At 37.9% G+C, this 20,317-nt stretch overlaps 1 protein-coding gene across 2 annotated transcripts in view; it reads right to left on the minus strand.

The window, feature by feature from the left end:
* Positions 1 to 5,034: 5,034 nt before the first annotated feature.
* Positions 5,035 to 20,317, minus strand: part of HELB (DNA helicase B) — a 75,952-nt gene continuing 60,669 nt past the window's right edge. For both annotated transcript variants that reach the window (XM_037846797.1, XM_037846799.1), the window contains exons 12-13: positions 12,851 to 13,345; positions 5,035 to 5,887 (exon numbers count right to left, since the gene is read on the minus strand). In XM_037846797.1, coding sequence (XP_037702725.1) covers positions 5,783 to 5,887; positions 12,851 to 13,345 — 600 coding nt within the window. In that variant the 3' untranslated portion in view covers positions 5,035 to 5,782. The remainder of the gene's footprint in view (positions 5,888 to 12,850; positions 13,346 to 20,317) is intronic.

Raw genomic sequence — 20,317 nt, forward strand, 5'->3', positions numbered from 1 at the left:
AGTGGCTCAGAGGCAATCCGTAAGAAAAGAGAGCTCTGAAGCTCTCCCTAAAGAGCTTATTAGAAACAGAGTGTGGGGATGTTCAAGCCTAAAGGCACTATAGAAGAAATAGCTCCTCTTAATTAAGAGCAACAAGCCAAACCATAGGCCAGCTATTTCAAGAGAGACCCAGGGAAAGAGACACCTTAGAAGAGCCCTCCTGGGGTCTGAGCAAATTTCCAAGACTCCTCAAAAAGCTATGACAATAACACCTCATCAAATAGAGGATATCAATAAAGAGACAGAAATTACAATAATTTTAAAAAGAAGCACATTGAAATTCTGGAGTTGAAAAGTTCATTTCATGAACTGAAGTGAAAAAATCACTAGAGGGCCTCAATAGTAAATTTGAACTGGCAGAAGAATTAGCAAAAGAATTGCAAAAGAGATTATACAATCTGGAAAAAGAAAAAGAGAGAATAATAAGCAGAGCCTCAGAAGACATGTGGGACACCCTTAAGTGCATCAGAATATATGTAATGAGAATACCAGAAGGAAAGGAGAGAAAGAATGGAATAGAAAAAATATTCGAAGAAATAATGGCTTAAAAACAATGTATACAACCAAGAAACTTAATGAACTCCAAGCAGAATAAACAGAGAGCCACACCCAGACTCACCATAATGAAAATGCTGAAAGACAAAGAGAAAATCTTGAATGCAGCAAGAGAAAAACAGCTTGTCACATGTAAGGGAAACCCAATAAGATTAACAGTTGACTTTTCAGAAACAATGGAGGCCAAAAGACAGTGAGATGATATATTTGAGTGTGGAAAGAAAAAACCACTTGTCAACCAAGAATGTTATATCCAACAAAATTATCTTTCAAAAATGTTGGAATGTACAACACAAAGATGCTGTAATAAAAACTATATAACTATGTTACATAGTCTACTATAAACTATGGTCTATAATTAATAATATAATTGTAATAATATTGTTTCATTAACTGTAACAAAGTTTACATTAAGGCAAAATGTTATTAATAGAGAAAACTGTGTGAGGGGGTGGTTTATAACAAACTGTACCGATGAAAGTAATATGCAGTTATAAAGAGTATAAATGCATATTTATTCTTTCTTCTCTTAACTGATTTAAAAAGCAATTGTACAAAAATATGTATATAATTGTATTCATGGGGATATAACATATAGGTAACAGCATATAGGAGGTGGGTGAATTCTACTGCAGTTAAAGAATCAATACCAATTTTTCACGAATACTTCAAAAAATGAAAAGAGGAAGGAGCACTTCCTAACTCAGTCTGGGAGAAAGCATAATCTGATACCAAAACCAGTATCTGTACTAATCATTATCACTTCTGAATATAGATACAAAAATCCTTAACAAAATATTAACAAACTAAATCCAGTAGCATATAAAAGGATTATATACACCATGACCCAGTGAGATTCAAGATTGGTTTAACATCCAAAAATCAACTAATATAACAATATCAATAGAATAAAACACAAAAACTATATGATTATCTCAATGGACAAAGAAAAACATTTTATGAAATCCAAGACTCCTCATGATAAAAACATTCAACAAATGTAGGAACAGAAGAGTACTTCCTCAACTTAATAAAGGACATCTGCAAAAAATTCACAGCTAACATCATATTTAATGGTGAAAGACTTAATTCTTTCTCCTAAAGATCAGGAAAAGGATAAGGATGGTGACTTTTGTCTCTTCTATTCATCAGTATCCTGGAGGTTCTAGCCAGGGCAATTACACAAGAAAATGAAAATAAAGTTTTCAAGACTGGAAAGAAAGAAGAAAAACTAACTTTACTGGCAGCTGTGATCTTACATATAGAAGATCCTAAGGAATCCACTACAAAACTATGGAGTTCAGCAGTACAAAAAATCAATTTACAAAAATCAACTGTATTTGTATACAGTAACGAAGAATTAACCAAAAATGAAATCAAGAAAACAATTCCATTTGTAATAGTATCAGGAAGAATAAAATATCTAGGAATAAATTTAATAAAATATAAAACACACTCTGAAAACTATAAATGTGGAAAGAAATTAAAGAAGATCTAAATATATGTAAAGACATTCTAGGTTCATAGATCAGAAGACAATATTATTAAGATGGCAATACTCCCCAGATCTACAGATTTAAAGCAATTCCAATTAAAATCCCAGCTGGCTTCTTTATAGAAATTGACAAGTTGATCCTAAAATTCATATGGAAATATAAAGAACCCAGAATAGCCAAAACATTTTTTAAAAAGTTGGAGGACTTATGCTTCCCCAATTTCAAAATTTACTGCAAAGTTATAGTAATGAAGACAATGTGTTACTGGCCTAAGGTTAGACAGAAGTGAGAGTCTAGAAATAAACCCTCCTATTTACTGTCGATTGATTTTTGACAAGGGTGCCAAGAAAATTCAATGGGGGTTGGGGCACAGTCTCTTCAACAAATGGTCCGATTCAACTATATATCCACATGCAAATAAATGACATAGGATCCTTCCTCAAACCATATAAAAATAAATAAATAAATAAATAACTTAAAATTGATCAACTCCTGGGGAGGAATGTAGACCCGGCATCGTGGGATGGAGAACATCTTCTTGACCAAAAGGGGGAAATGAAAGGAAATGAAATAAGCTTCAGTGGCAGAGAGATTCCAAAGGGAGCCTAAAAGTCACTCTGGTGGGCACTCTTACGCACAATATAGACAACCCTTTTTAGGTTCTAATAAATTGGGGTAGCTGGCGGTAGATACCTAAAACTATCAAACTACAACCCAGAACCCATGAATCTTGAAGACAATTGTATAAAAACATAGCTTATGAGGGGTGACAATGGGATTGGGAAAGCCATAAGGACCACACTCCCCTTTGTCTAGTGTGTGGATGGATCAGTAGAAAAATGGAGGAAGGAAACAAACAAACAAAGGCACCCAGTGTTCTTTTTTACTTTAATTGCTCTTTTTCACTTTAATTATTATTCTTGTTATTTTTGTGTGTGTGGTAATAAAGGTGTCAGGGATTGATTTTGGTGATGAATGCACAACTATGTAATGGTACTGTGAACAATCGAATGTACGATTTGTTTTGTATGACTGCGTGGTATGTGAATATATCTCAGTAAAATGAATATTAAAAAATAATTGATCAAAGACCTAACGTAAGAGCTAAAACTATTAAACTCTTAGAAGAAAAATTAGGAGCTAACTTTTGTGAACTTGGATGAGGCAATGGTTCCTTAGACATGACACCAAAAGCATAAGCAAAAGTAACAATAAAAATAGATGCACTAGACATCTAAATTTAAAACTTTTGTGCTTCAAAGGACACCATAAAGAAAGTTAAAAGAAAATCCACACAACAGGAGAAAAAATTTTTAAATCATGGGTATCTGGTAAGGGACTTGTACATAGAATATATAAGGAACCGCTACAACTGAACAACAAAAAGACAAACAACCCAATTAAAAAATGGGAAAAAGACCTGAATAGACTTTTCTCCAAAGGCGATATATAAATGGCCAATAAGCACATAAAAAGATACTCAATATCATTAGTCATCAGGGAAACAGAAACGAAAAACCATAATGAGAAACTACTTTACCTCCACAAGGATGGCTAGAATAAAAAAGACACATAATTACAAGTATTGGTAAAGATGTGGAGAAATCTGAACCCTTATACACTATAAAATGGTGGGACTATAAAATGGTGCAGCTGCTTTGGAAATGAGTCTGGCAGTTCCTCAAAAGGTTAAACATAGAATTACCATATGACCAAGCCCTTTAACTCCTTATATACATACCTGAAAGAAATGAAAACATTTTTCCACACAAAAACTTTACATGAATGTTCATAGCAGCCATATTCATCATATCCAAAAAATGGGAAATTTTAGGTTGTCTATATGCCACTAGAAAAAAAATTTTAATTCACCATTTAACTGTACAATACAAAGAGTGAACTCTAATGTAAACTACAGACTATTCTTAATAAGATAATTGTAATAATATTGGTTCATCAATTGTAATAAAAGCATCACACTAATACAAAATGTTAATAATACAGAAAACTGGGAGGGGGTAGGTTGGAAATCGGAACTCGGTACATTTGGCATGATTTTTGTGCAAACCTACAAGTGCTCTAATTTAAAAAAAGGAACAAAAGCAAAATAACCCAAACGTTCATCAACTGATGAATGGATAAATACAATGTGATGTATCTATAAATGGAATATTTTAGGGCAATAAAAAGAAATGAAGTACTGATACATGTTACAACAAGGATAAAGTTTGAAAACATCATTCTAAGTCAAAGAGGCCTGTTAAAATAGGACCACATATTGTATGATTCCATTTATATGAAATGTCCAGAATAGGCAAATCCATAAAATCAGAAAGACTAGTGGTTGTCAAGGGCTCAAGGGGATGGGGAGACTACAGGTGCAAGGGGTTTCTTTGAGGGATAATAAAATGTTCTAAAATTCAGTTGGTAACTGTTCCGGTTTGTTAATGCTCCTTTTTTGCAAAATACCAGAAATGGATTGGTTTTTATAAAGGGGGTTTATTTGGTTACAAAGTTACAGTCTCAAAGCCATAAAGTGTCCATGGTAAGGCGTTAACAACATGGTACCTTCACTGAAGGATGGCCGATGGCATCTGAAAACCTCTGTTAGCTGGGAAGGCACGTGACCAGCGTCTGCTCTGGAGTTCTGGTTTCAAAATGGCTTTCTCCCATGACATTCCTCTCTAGGCAACTGCTTGCTCCTGGGTTGCATCCTCCAAAAAATGTCTCTGTAAGCTGCAGCTCCTCCATAGTGTCACTCTCAGTTGCTCTGAGTCCCTCTGTCTGTGAATTCCTTTATAAGACTCCAGTGATCCAATTAACACCCATCCTGAATGGGTAGGTCATATCTCCATGGAAACATCCAATCAAAAGGTCACACCTTAAAAATATTAACTAATCTGCCCCAACAAGACTGCATCAAAGATAATGGCATTTTGGGGCCATAATACATCCAAACCAGCACAGTGATAGTCACACCACTCTGATTATACTAAAAGCCATTGAATTGAACACATTAAATGGGTGAATTGTGTGGTATGTGAATTAGGTCTCAATAAAGCTATTAAAGAATACAATTTAGGTCACAGGCAAATTTTTTTCTCTTCAACTTTTTCTTTTACTGTTTAACAATAAATAAAAATCTAAAAAAAAAACTCAAATCATGTAGGAGAAAAACAATTTTCACAAAGTGGAATATAATCAAAACCATGTGCTTCCAATGTGGAAGGCATTTCCAAGAAGAAGTCCCAGGTCTGCTGGGCTGGGTCAGCACTGATAGGAATAAGTAGCAGCCTTGTGAATGACCCCTTTGCATAACACTCGACGTCTTGGAATGTATGTCAATAAAATCAATAGATGCAGTTACAGCTTATCTTTGTCATTGATTCAATCCACTGGCAAAGATAACACACAATGATCACGGCATTAGTAAGACATTATCTTAAAACATTTTTTAGAGTTTTTAAAAAAAAACATAAAACATCTTTTCCCCCTCATTTATGTCCACTGCTGCCATAGTTCTCATGATGACATGCTGAAATCAGTTTCCCTTGATCAAACAGATTTAAAATACCTGCTAATGAAAACACCAGTTATTGACATACTCTTTTATCTTAATACTTTGAAGCTATGATGTTTCATTTTGTCTTGAATAGAAAAATACAATTATTTTGAGCAATCTGAAATAAAAATTAAGGTTCTTGATTATTTGGGGGTTTGAAAAGTTGCCTGGGGATCAAATTACTCAGTCTCAAATTCTGAAGTTTGGAAGATACTTGTGGAGATGATTCTTCCACCTGTTAGAGCAATAAAAAAATAAAGTTAATTTTGTAAAAATGTAGGCAGTCTACCCTATGTACTTCTATTCCCTCTGATTACTGAGGAAGACATAATACATTTTTCCTGCCCCTTAGATGACTCAAGCAGACCAGCGCAATTGGCTGTCAGCTCCTTGTGGGACCATGTCTGCTTCTGCTCACGCTGGTGTCCCTGGCACGCAGCTCTAGGTCACTGAATAGTTGTTGAAAGAGTCCATAAGTTTATTCTCTAAAGGACCCACTATATAACTTGGCAGCCCAGTACAAAACTAACATGTGGGCCCTTTGTTTGAAAATAAGAATTTCAAGATGGTGACAGGAGCATTAAGCCAAGCATGTGGCCCCTCTAAGCACAAAGCACTGGACAACTGCAGAAGTTGCATGCCCAAAGCCAGCTCAGGATGTGGTAAGACAAAAAACACTGCAATCCCACAATCCTATTTCTTGGTACTAACAGTGATTCCCAAGCAAAAGTCAATGGACCAGTATGGTCATAATGAAGTTTCATCACCACAGAGAAATGAGAAAAATAAGGACAATTCAATTTACCTTTCACAGTGCTTTTTTTCAATTTAAAGGACTATCCTTTATTCAGGGATTATGTGATTATGTCCTTCCTAGTTGTGTAGTGTGGAGATTTTCTTTAATGTTAAAATGTCATTTTCTTTAAAAAAATTCTGGAAATCACTACTTTATATGATAAATTTTAGCAATGTATTTAAAGGGGATTTCTGTTTTTCTTTCTTTTCTTTTTTTTTTTTTTTTTTGGTAGGGTGGGGCTAGGCAAAAAAATCAAGTCAAAATTTTCTTTTCAGATATTTTCAAAACCCAAAGATATTAATCCATGGAGAAGCATAAAAGCTTTCAACTGGGAGGGGCTCAATAATTATTTGTAGAATTTAAATGTTGATTTTGGCTCTATATGACAATGTAAATATGAAGGAAGGGTACAGGTGGCCCTTTTCACTGAATTTCATCTTTCAGAAATGACAAATCACAATGTATCTGAAAGTCTAGAAATATGGAAACACATAAGCCCCTAATTTGTCAGTCCAGAGGCTTTGGATTTCCTCACTTTCTAGGGGTTACAGTAGATGTCACATACTTTCAGCAAACTTACCCTCTTTAGAGGACTTTGTGCTGCTGCCTGCCACTCCTTCCCACCCACCCCCACCCCCATCACTCTTTGCGTTCACTCAATATTGCTCTCAGCCAGGACTTAAAAGCTTTAGCAACCTCAGAACTAAGGGATGGATAATACTGCCATTTTCTTTTTGTACTGTCATATAAACCATAATCCCCCATTTTATGTTGGTGCTAAGAAACAGAAAGCAAGAAACTTTTAGAAAAAGGCTCTTCTTTGGAACTGCCTCTTTTCTGTTCCAGGTCAAAGCCTTATTTATCCCAGGGTCTTTGTAAGAGTTGACAAGTTCAATAACAAAGATATTTTGCTGAAATAGAAAGTCCGTATCAGAGTTGATCTGGGGTACAGAATGAAGCTTAGAATCAGCAGGGATTCTATTACTTTAAAGGGAGAGGCAAGAGGAGGAGAAACACTTTTTTTTCCAGTATGTCCATTTTAACTAATCATTTTCCCCACAAAACTTGTTCTGCTGCCTCTTTTCCCAGTGCTGGTAAATGGTACCTTGATCCAGCTGGATGCCCAAGCCAGGAACCTGGGGGTCATCCTTCCAGCCCAACCCCACCTTAATTTGGATCATTAAGTCCCATAGTTACTGCCGTTTGGCATCTCTTCTCCTTCCTCATTGCTACAATGTAACTTTAGAGCCTACTCATTTTGTCCAGGCTATGGAAATAAAACATTTTGCTGGAAATTCATCCCCTAGTGTCTCTCTACGTGAAATGCATTAAACCAGAGTCAGCAACTTATAAAAATTTCAAGTCTGAACAATTCACAGAGCTCTTAAAATGCTTCAACTATTCTTCATTGCAATCAGAAGAAAGTGCAATCTCATTAGCAGAGCTTTTGTCTTTCCTATGTCTGTGTCCTCACCCCAACACCTTCCCATTTGCACCCTATGCTTCAGCCACACTGTCCTAGAGTTGTAGCTGCCTAACATGCAAATACTTCACACCCTGAACCCTTTGTCAGGCAAACTCTAAGAGTATCTTTTAGCCATCCCATATCCATCCGGAGACACAGGGTGTAAGTATTCCCCCTTTAGAACTCAGCCTGATATACCAGGCTATGCTGAGCACTTCTCTGGGAGACCTCTTGTTTAGAACTGGTTAAGATGGATTTTAATTTGGATCAAGGTGGAGGTCCAGTAAAACACAATGGGAGACCAAGACAGTAACGTATGAGAAAAGGGTAGTTTTTTTACTCACAGATCCCAGGGAGAGTGTGATGCATGCAGAGGCAGCACACAAACATTCTGCAAGTTAGGACTCCCCTCTTTACCTTTATTACAGCCCTGGAAGCCTAAAGAATCAACCTAACACACCTGCTGCCAACACATAAAGCAATTCTTAAGCTTCTATTGGAACTACATTTGGAAAGGATGTATAATCTCACCTTAGTTTCTTTGACACAAAACGCTATTACCCAACTTGAATTATCCAATTCATTTATAAAACCAAAAAACCAATGACTCTGCATTCTTTCTATTCAGATTCAAAATCGCCTCAAAAGAAGCTTCTCTTCTGAACATTTACAAGGATCTTCTACTGCTTCTAAAAGTGATTCCAAAAGAAATTCTCAACATAGGAGGAGCATCACAAGAATAAGTATGACTTTGAGCAGAACATGAAAGAACAATATTCTGAAGGTCCAATTTTTAAAAAGTTTCATTGCCATACATTCAGTATTCATATTTTAGTCACTAAATTATTCTAGTGATTTTTAAAATACATTACATGTGATCAGCAATTATACCAAATGTTTCAGCTGATCAAAACCCTGCCCTCAGGTTTGATGTGCTGAGCCCTCAAGCATGGGACTTGCCCTCATGAAGCTCATTACTGCAAAGGAGAGTCTAAACTTGCATGTAATGGTGCCTAAGAGTCTCCCCCTGAGTACCTCTTTGTTGCTCAGATGTGGCCCTCTCTCTCTCTAACTGAGCCATCTCGACAGGTGAACTCACTGCCCTCTCCCCTACATGGGACCCGACTCCCAGGGATATAAATCTCCCTGGCAATGCAGAATATGATTCCTGGGGATGAATGTGGACCCGGCATCGTGGGACTGAGAGTATCTTCTTGACCAAAAGGGGGATGCAAAATGAGACGAAATAGTTTCAGTGGCTGAGAGATTTCAAATGGAGTCGAGAGGTCACTCTGGTGGACATTCTTATGTACTATATAGACAACAACTCTTAGGTTTTAATGTATTGGAATAGCTAGAAGTAAATACCTGAAACTACCAAACTCCAACCCAGCAGTCTGGACTCCTGAACACAACTGTATAATAATGTAGATTACAAGGGGTGACAGTGTGATTGTGAAGACCTTGTGGATCACACCCCCTTTATCTAGTGTATGGATGAGTAGAAGAATGGGGATAAAAACTAAAGGACAAATGGGGTGGGATGGGGGGATGATTTGGGTGTTCTTTTTTCACTTTTATTTTTTATTCTTGTTCTGGTTCTTTCTGATGTAAGGAAAATGTTCAGAGATAGATTGTGGTGATGAACGCATAACTATGTTATCGTACTGTGGACAGTGGATTGTATACCATGGATGATTGTATGGTGCGTGAATGTATTTCAATAAAACTGAATTTAAGTTAAAAAAAAAAAAATTTAAAGAATATACAAAAAAAAGAAAAAAAAAAAAAAAACCTGCCTTCAAGAAGTTTTACTGAGAGTCAGACAGGATGGTTACTACAAATACAGTATGGAGGGCAGAGACGTACTGACCTCCTACAGGAGCTCTGAGAAATGGAGGTCTCTGCGAATGAGAAAGGAATGAGCTGGATTCTAATAGAAAGAAACAACAGGACAGGAGGATGAAATCAGCTAAGAACTACATCATCTTCCTTCCATTCAACTCAACCCAACAATGTACTGCAGCTGTTCCCTTCTAGCTGCAATGGAAGAAAAGTCTTCTCTCCCCAGTCCCATCTAAGGATAACCCCTCGACTTACACTCTTGAATTTTCCATCTCACCCTCTTCAGGACTCTCTGTTCCTGAAATTATTCCCACTCTCTGAATCACAAATTTCTTGCTCTCCACTGGATCATTCCAGCAACACACTAAGATCCCTTAAAGTATTCATCCAGAGTAAACCAATCAATCCATCTTTTGGCCACAAGCCTTCCATCCAGTTATAACCCCATCTCTCTGCTTTTCATGGCTCTCTTCAAAATCTCTGCCTCTTCTCCCTTCTCCACTCTCTCACCTCCCATTCTCCCACCAGCCCACTCCCCTCCAGGTCCCCCCACCCCCATGCTGGTTGTCCTTCTTCCTCACACTCATTTTCAGCCTCTTTTCCTAGTTCCTCCTCCTATACAAATTTCTAAAATTTCTAAAAGTTGTAAGTACCCCCAGAACCCACCCCCCAGTACTGGAATTACCACCAGTATCCCAAAACCTCCAACTGTGTCTGTGGTCTTTCCTGAAATTAACTCACCTAGTCCTATGGCTTTAAATACTACCAGATGCTAATGACCCCAAGATTCACATCCCAGCCCTCCCTGAGTCTCCAAACTCCTCTACTAATCACTGACTTACTCAACATCTCCACTTATTGTCTAAAGGACACCTTAAACAAAGGAGAACTTTTCATTTCCCCCAAACACAAATCTCCTCACATCTTCCCCATCTCAGGATATGACAATTCTATTCACTCAACTGCTCCAAAAACCCAGGAATCATTCTGGATTTTTTTTTTTTTTTTTTTTTTTTACTCGCTCATCTAATGAGCAAGGCTAAAGGATGCATGTCCAAAATGCATCCAGAATCCAACCACGTTTCATTACCCTCACTGCTCTGTCATCAGGCTTTCCCCAGAACAACCTCCTGACTGCTCTCCTTGCTTCCACTTTACTTTCCATAGTTCACTCACCAGAGTAGTCTGAGTGATCGTTTTTAAGCATACAATTGGCTGACATGACACCCCTGCTTATAACCCTCCAGTGGATTCTCACTGCAAGTAGAATAAAATCCCAACCCTCTCCTATGGCCCTGTCCATCTCTTCAACATCATCAACTACACCGTATTCCTCATTCACTAGCCATGCTGGCCTTCCTTCCTCTTCAGATAAGATCATCCCCTTTTCAGATTTCACATCTTCTGTGTCCTCTGCCTGGAAAACTCTTCCTTGGAACCTCACACAGCTGGCTCCTTCGCAACGTTCAGTCCTCAGCTCACAGGTCACCTCCTCACCTGGTCACCACGGCCAAAGTAGCACACACACCCCACACCCCAGTTCCTACCTCATCACCTTGTTTCATTTTCTCCATAGACTCCTTGGTTTGAAATAATTTTCTCCTGTATTTATTGTCTATGGTCCACCCATTGAGGTAAGGTCCATGAGCCAGGATTAGACCAGTGACTAGCAGAAAGTTAAATATTTTTCAAATGCTAAATGAGGGAAGGCAGAGAGAAGGAGACTTTCAAGTCAAGTCATCCAGTAAGAGCCAAAGGGAAGAGATGAGACTAAGTTTGATTAAAACAGAAAAATAAATAAATAAATAAATAAATAGTGGGAAAGGAAGTTGAAAGAGCTGGAATCAAACTGAGAAAGGTCTTAAATACTAAGTCAACTAGTCTAGAATTTATGTTGTAAGCACTGGGAAGCCAGTGAAGGCTTCTGAACCAAGAAGTGAGCTGATACTTAATGGGGGGTTAATTTGGTAACAATGTGCAGACTGTATTAGGAGAATGGGTACAAGAGGAAGGAGGGTGGCCACTTAATCAGTTGTCCAACATAAGGACTTAAAATAGGCCAGAAATCCCTGAGACAGACATTTTGCAATAAAACCTAGCAATAGTCTGGATGGAAGTCGAGGGTGAAAGCAACATGAGTCTAGGTGACTCCAAGATTTTGAAATTGTGTAAAATCTGGGAGAACAGCATTTAAAATGGGGAAACTGGGAGAGAGTAAGATGTTAGGCTTGTGATTCCAGAAAATTAGTCTCTTGAAACAAGCACTTGTTCGGTGTTAAGGGCTTTAAGTTAATCAACAAGTTACTTACATAACCGCCTGTCTCTATCATGGGCAATCAGTGCCACAGTGAAAGCCGTAGCTTACTGTGAATTCCCAGTGCCTGGAATGTAGTAGATGGTTGAAAACCATCTGTTGAACAAATCACCTGTGGAAAGGTGATGGCAGAAACCCTGATAATGGTATCAGTTCTCAAACGAATAAGGAACTGAATTTTAGGGACACGTGTCCAGTTAGCAGATGGGAAGAAGAAAAGGAGTGAAGAAACAAAAAGTAGATGAGACAGAGAGGGGTTGGAAAAATCAGATAATGTAATGCCAAAATCAAGGGAAGCAAACACTGAAATAGCAGTGGTGGTTGAAACTATTAAAAGGCAGGGAAAAAAAGTCAAGAAGAACAAGGCAAGCCTAAGAAAAGGTCTCTGAAGTTGACAAGATCACTGTCATAAGGAGTTTCAAGGGGGCTGTTCGGATAAAAGTGAAATTAGGGCCTCTGTCTGTGTGCATGTGTTGAGGGAGAGAGGGGACCTGGACAAAGAAGGCAAATATGTGGAAATAAGGTGCAGGATGACAAAGAGGTTTCTTCTGCCACACCCTCACCCATCAATCCAAGGTTGCCTTAAGTACCAGCCTCAAGCACAGACAAAGAATGCTCTAATCAACTGGGCAAAGGAGAGGGGAAATTTGACAGAGAAGAGAACAGTTTTTGTAAGTTCTACAGTACCATGTAAGGCTGGTAAAAACACAGTCATTTACAAGCACACTGAAGTTGGCAATATTTAAGTAAAACAAGCGCATTCTAACATCACACCTACCATAAGAACTTTGCTTGGACTTTCCGCATCATTCCCACCACAGGTTCTTTTGAACCCTCGCGATTTTGATGGCTCCTCATCCGTATCCCCTTCTTCGAATAAAGATAATCTCCATCTTTCAGGAGAAGTGGACATGCCACCATCAGCCACAGAGGCCTGCCTTTCAGTGGCATTGTTCATCATGGCGTCAGCCATGACTGCAGGGAGTGGTGATGCCCATGGCTGTGAATTGTGTCCTCTACTTTCTCCAGAGCTTTTTGAGGGAGACGGATGTTCTGCTGGAGATGCGCAGCTAATGGAGAGCTTGTTTTGCAAAAAATGTTTTAAGCGTGTTTTTCTGGGAACACTGTGTCTCCTGATGGCGCTCTGGAGCTGAGCCTCTTCAGCAATGACATACACTCGGCAGCGGCCCCTGGTCACCGCTGTGTAAACGTGCTGCCAGTGCTGGCGGCCCGCCTTCCCAACCACGTAGACCACCGTGTGCTCCTCAGATCCCTAGGAGGCAACCACACATTATCAAGACTTAACACAGTTCCTCAGTTTACAAGCATGGACAACAGACGGTCCTCAAAGAGCTCTGAACACCGTCTCCCTAGCCAGCCCATTCACATAAATCCATCAACAGGTCCATTTTATTCACGAGTCAAGAATTTGAATTTGCTAATTATGCTGCTACATTCAGGCCTCGAAGGGCCACACATGGCTTGGAGAAGCCCAGAATCAAACTTTAAAGGCTGCATACCAAGCTAAATCATCCCTAATAAAAGAATTTGAAAATGGCTGTAAGGCTTTATGTGTAAATGTGTTACCCCATTGTTACTTACAATGAAAAAAAAAAATGGGGAACCTAAATATATAATGATAGATAAGTAAACGTGTATACTTGCATGTGTATATGCAAACATACACACATATATATCTGATATACTATTTTGCAAATTTCAAAGATGCTTTAAAAATGACAAAATTTCTAAAAGTGGTTACAAATAATATAAAAGGGTCATGACTTCGTAACACTCAAAAAATTAGTCTGATAATTTAAAAAGTACATAAAAATGATCATAAATACAAAACACAAAATAAAATTAATCACAAAAAAGGTAAGGAAGTACTGTAACAAAATTTTAAAGAAATTGTCTACAAACGGTGAGTCTATGCATAATTTTTTTCCTCTACTTTTCTCTATTTTCCCACTGTTGAACCACTTACTACTTTTATATATATATGTGTATATATATATATATATTTTTTTTAATTTGTTTTTAACTGAGATTTGTTCACATACCATACAACTATCCAAAGACCCAAAGTGTACAATCAATTGCCATGGCACCACAATAAAGCTGTGTATCCATCAACACAATTAACTTTTTTTTTCAAATTTTAGAACATTTTCACTACTCCAGAAAAGAAATAAAGACAAAAAAAAGGAAACTCAGATCCTCCCATACCCCTAACCACAGCACCCTCCCTTATTGATTCATAGTTTTGGTATAACACATTTGTTACTGTTGATGAAAGAATGTTAAAATACTACTAACTGTAGTATATAGTTTGTAACAGGTATATATTTTTTTCCTATATACCTCTCTATTATTAACTTCTAGTTATAGTGTCATACATTTGTTCTAGTTCGTGAAAGAGATTTCTAATATTTGTATGGTTAATCACAGACATTGTCCACCACAAGATTCACTGTTTTATACATCTCCATCTTTTACCCTCCAACTTTCCTTCTGGTGACATGTGTGACTCTGAGCTTCCCCTTTCCACCACCTTCACACCCCTTTCAGCACTGTTAGTTATTCTCACAACATGCAACCATCACTGCTGTCCATTTCCAAACATTTAAGTTCACCTTAGTTGAACATTCTGCTCATAATAAGCAACCGCTCCCCATTCTTTAGCCTCATTCTATATCCTGGTAACTTATATTTCATGTCTATGAGTTTACATATTATAATTAGTTCATATCAGTGAGACCTGCAATATTTGCCCTTAAGTGTCTGTCTTATTTCATTCAATATAGTGCAGTCAAGGTTTCTTCATCAACCCATTTATTTTAAGATGGTTTTGTACACACACCATACATTCCATCCTAAGTAAACAATCGTTGGTTCCCTGTATAGTCACATATTTAGTATTCAGCACCATCACCACTCTCTATATACAGACATCTCCATTTCTTCCACAAAGACAAGGAAGAGTGAAAGAAGGTAGAGAGGCAAAAGAAAAAGAAAAGAGGAAGAGAGAAAAGAAAAACAAACAAAAAAACTTGATAGCTAGAAAGTAACCAAAAGAAAGACAGCATTAACCTGAAGTAGAATAAAGAGTCAGACAACATCACCAATGCCAGGAGTCCCATACCCTTCCCTTACCCGCCCTCCCCCACCATATGCATTTAGCTTTGGTATATTGCCTTTTTTATATTAGGGAAGCATAATACAATGTTTCTGTTAAGTATAGTCTCTAGTTTGCATTGACTGTATTTTCCCCCCAATCCCACCCTACTTTTAACATCTGGCAATGTTGATATTCACTTGTTCTACCTCATAAAACATATTTGTACCTTTTATTACAATCGTTGAGCACCCTAGGTTTCCCTGAGTTACACAGTCCCATTCTTTATTGTTCGTCTTTTGCTCTTGGGTCACACATGGTCTCAGCCTTCCTCTTTCAACAATATTCACAGTCATCTTTGTTCAGTGTACAAAGCACAGTGTGGCTGTGCTACTATCTCCCATAATTGTTTTCCAAACTTCTCACTACTGTCTTGTCCTTTCTGTATGCAGTGCTTCCTTTAGTGTTTCCTGTAGAGCAGGTATCCTGTTCACAAACTCTCACTGTCTGTTTGTCAGAGAATATTTTAAGCTCTCCCTCATATCTGAAGGATAGTTTTGCTGGATATAGGATTCTTGGTTGATGTTTTTCTCTTTCAGTGTCTTAAATATATCACCCCACTTCCTTCTAGCCTCCACAGTTTCTATTGAGAAATCCTCACATAGTCTCATCAAGCTTCCTCTGTATGTGATAAAGCACTTTTCTCTTGCTGCTTTCAGGACTCTCTGTTTATCTTTGACATTTGATTATCTGATTATTAAGTGTCTTGGCATAGGCCTATTCAGATCTATTCTTTTTGGGGTATGCTGGGCTTCTTGGATCCGTAATTTTATGTCTTCATAAGAAATGGGAAATTTTTGTTGATTATTTCCTCTATTATTGCTTCTGCCTCTCTTCCCTTCTCTTCTCCTTCTGGGACACCAACACGTACATTCTTGCTTTTCATTTTGTCCTTAAGTTCCTGGAAATGTTGCTCGTATTTTTCCATTCTTTTCTCTATCTGCTCTTTTGTGTATAGGCTTTCAGGTGCCTTGTTCTCCAGTTCCTCAGTGTTTTCTTCTGCCTCTTGAGATCTGCTGTTGTATGTTTCCGTTGTATCTTTCATCTCTTGTGTTGTGCCTTTCATTTCCATAGATTCTGCCAGTTGGTTTTTCGAACTTTCAATTTCTACCTTAGGTACATCCAGTGTTTTCATTATACAGTACAGCTCTTTCACCATATCTTCCCTAAACTTTTTGAATTGACTTATTATTAGTTGTTTCAATTCCTGTATCTCAGCTGAAGTGTAAGTTTCTTCCTTTGACTGAGCCATAACTTCATTTTTCTTAGTGTAGGCTGTAGTTTTCTGTTGTCTAGGCATGGTTTCCTTGGTTACCCCAATCAGGTTTTCCCAGACCAGAATGGGCTCAGGCCCCAGAAGGAAGAAATATTCAGTATCCGGTTTCCCTGAGGGTGTGTATTAGAAAATTGGTACACCCTGTGATGCCTCAGGTCACTGTGCTTTCCTGCCCAGCAGGTGCTGCCTGTCAGCCTGTAACTCCAGACTGGTGTAAGGATGTGTGGCCTGTGGCTATTTTCCCCCAGGCTCTGGGGTCTGGTTCTGAATGGAAGGTGGGTAGTAGAGCTGGGCCCCACCCCTTTCCTCTTAGAGAAGTTAGATCCCCTAAGGGGAGGTCACTAGCATTTCAATTGTCTCTCTCTCCCTGTGCCATCTCCACCCTTGTCTGGGTCAAAGCACTGGGAACTGAAAATGGCTGAGGCTTTCTCCACTCAGCTGAAAAGGAACAGAAAGTCCCCTTCAGGGCTAGTCCACGGCAACCCTCCGGCTCTGCAAGGTTAGTCGTCACCAAAAGCCTCTGTCTGCTTGTTGGGGATTCGTAGCTCGTAGTGAGCAGTTCACACTCGTGAATTAAAACCCCAGTTGGAGCTCAGCTAAGCTATATTCACTTGCTGGGAGAGTGCGTCTCTCTAGCACCACAAGGCTTTGCAGCTCAGGCTTTCGGGGGAGGGGTTTCCCAACTTGGATCCGCAGTTTTTACTTACAGATTTTATGCTGTGATCTCAGGCATTCCTCCCAATTCAGTTTAGTGTATGATGAGTGGACAGTCACATTTGTCCCCCTGCAGTTATTCTGGATTACTTACTAGTTGTTTCTGGGTTTTTTTTTCAGTTGTTCCAGGGGGACTAACTAGCTTCCACTCCTCTCTATGCCGCCATCTTAGATCCTCTCCACCACTTATTACTTTTATCGTGATAAACAATACACTTTTTAATTTTAGGCAAACCAAGAATTGTAAAGGCAAGAAAAAGAGCCATCACCATGTAACTGTGCGAAAACAATTTTAAGTTTTGAAGCTATTATTATTTTTTCTTTTAAATAAATTCATCTTCAGGAATCAAGGCTACTGGGTTACAGCTCGACAGCCCCAAGTCCTATGGGTTTTTAAAAACTTTTTATCCTAGTAAAATAAATAAACCTACCACAATCTCTCCTTTTAACCAAATTTAAATATATAATTCAGTGGTGTTAATTACATTCACAGTGTTGAGTTGCCATTACCATTACACATTATCAAAACTTTTCCATCACCCCAAACAGAAATCCTGTACTAATTAAGCACAAACTACACATTCACCACCCTTGCGCCCACACCTGGTAAGCTGTTTTCTAGTTTCTGACTCTATGGATTTGCTTATTCTAATTATTTCACATCAGTGAGATTTTACAATATTTGTCCTTTTCTGTCTGGCTCTCTTCACTCAACATGATGTCTTCCAGATTCATCCATGTTGTCACATGTATCAGAACTTCATTACTTTATACTGCTAAAAAATAACCCATTGTATGAATATACCACATTCGTTTTTCCATTCATGTTGACATGCACTTGGACTGCTTCCATCTTTTGACAACTGTGAATAATGCTACTATGAATAGCAGTGTGAAAATATCTGTTCAAGACCCTGCTTTCAATTCTTTGGGGTACATACCTAGTAGTGGGATTGCAAGGTGCAATGATAATTCTCCACTTAACTCTCTGAGAAAATGCCAAACTGTTTCCCACAGCAGCTGCACTATTTTACATTCCCACCAACAATGAATGAGTGTTCCTATTTCTCCGCATCCTCTCCAACACTTAATTTTCAATTTTTAAAGAGTAGTCATTCTAGTGGATGTGAAGTGATATCTCATGATTGTTTTGATTTGCATTTGCCTAATGGCTAGTAATGCTGAGCATCTTTTGATGAGCTTTTTGGCCCTTTGTATATCTTCTTTCGAGAAATGTCTATTGAACTATTTTGCCCATTTTAAAATTAGGTTGTCTTTTTGTTGTTGAGTTATTTCTTTATATATTCTGGATTGTAAACCTTTATCGGATACATGGTCTCCAAATATTTTCTCCCATTCTGTAGGTTTTTTTTACTTTCATGATGAAGTCCTTTGATGCACAAAAGTTTTTAATATTGATGAAGTTCCATTTATTTTTTTCTTTTGCTGCCCAGGCTTTTGCTGTTAAGTCTAAGAAACCATTGTCTAACACAAGGCCCTGAAATTGTATCCCTGTTTTCTTCTAGAAATTCTATAGTTTTGATTCTTATGTTTAGGTCCTTCACATGTTTTGAGTTAATATTTGTATATGGTGTGAAGGAGTGGTCCACCTTCTCTCTTTTGCATATGGATATCCAATTTCCCCAGGACCACTTCTTGAAGAAACTATTCCTTCCCAATTAAGAAAATTAACTGTCAAAAATTAATTAGCCATGGGTAGGAGGGTTAATTTCTGAACTCAATTCAATTCCATTTGTCTATATTTCTGTCCTTGTGCCAGTACCTTGTGCTGTTTTGACTACTGTAGCTTTGCAATAAGTTTTAAAATCAGGAAGTGTGAGCCTTCCAACTTTGTTCTTTTTCAAAATGATTTTGGCTATATAGGGCACTTTACAATTCCATATAAATTTAATGATTGTCTCCTCATTTCTGCAAAGGAGGCTGTGGGAATTCTGCATCTATATTCACAATGGATATTGGTATGTAATTTTCTTTCTTTTGGTGTCTTTATCTGGCTTTGGTATGAGGGTGATGTAGGCCTCATAGAATGAGTTAAGGAGTAATCCTCCTCTTCAATTTTTTGGAAGAGCTGATCAGGATTAGTGTTAATTATTCTTGGAATGTTTGGAAAAATTCACCAGTGAAGCCATCTGGTCCTGGGCTTTTCTTTGTTGGGAGGTTTTCATTTCTGATTCAATCCCTTTACTGGTCTGTTAAGATCTTCTAATTCTACACCAGTCAGTGCAGGTAGTTTGGGTATTTCTAGGATTTGTCCAGTTTTTCACAGTATTCTCTTACACTTTTCATTTCTGTGGGGTTGGTAGTAGGGCCTTCCCTTTCATATCCGATTTTAGTTAGTTGTGTCCTCTATTTATTTGCCAGTCTAGCAAAAGGCTTGTTCATTTTACTGATATTTTCAAAGAATCTACTTTTGGTTTCGATTCTCTATTTTTTTTTCTTTTTATTCACTGTTTTATTTCTCTGTGCTCTAATCATTATTTCCTTCCACTTGCTTTGGGATTAGTGTGATCTTCTTTTTCTAGATCCTCCAGTTGTAAGATAACATCTCTGATTTGAGATCCTTCTTTTTTATACAAGCTTTTGGAGCTATAAATTTCCTTCCAGGCCTGCCTTTGCTGCATCCCATAAATTTTGGTATGCTGTGTTTTTGTTCTCATTCATTTCAAGACAGTTCCTAATTTCCCTCATGATTTCTCCTTTGAACCACTGGTTGTATAAGATTGGGTTGTTTAATTTCCACATAATTGTGAATTCTCCAGTTCTCCCTCTGTTATTTCTAGCTTATTCCATTGTGGTTAAAGAAGATATATTGTATGATTTTTTTCAATATTTTTTAATTTATTGAGACTCATTTTGTGACCTAACATATAGTCTATCCTTGAGAATGACCCAAGTGCCCTAAAGAAAAACATGTATTTTGCTGCTGTTGGGTGAATAGTTCTATATATGTCTGTTAGGTCTACTTGGTTTACAGTATTGTTTAAGTCTTCTATTTCCTTGTTTATTTTCTCTCTAGATGTCCTATCCCTTACTGAAAATAGTGTGTTGAAGTCTCC

Source organism: Choloepus didactylus, chromosome 8, assembly GCF_015220235.1.
Source record: "Choloepus didactylus isolate mChoDid1 chromosome 8, mChoDid1.pri, whole genome shotgun sequence".
Classification (NCBI taxonomy): domain Eukaryota; kingdom Metazoa; phylum Chordata; class Mammalia; order Pilosa; family Megalonychidae; genus Choloepus; species Choloepus didactylus.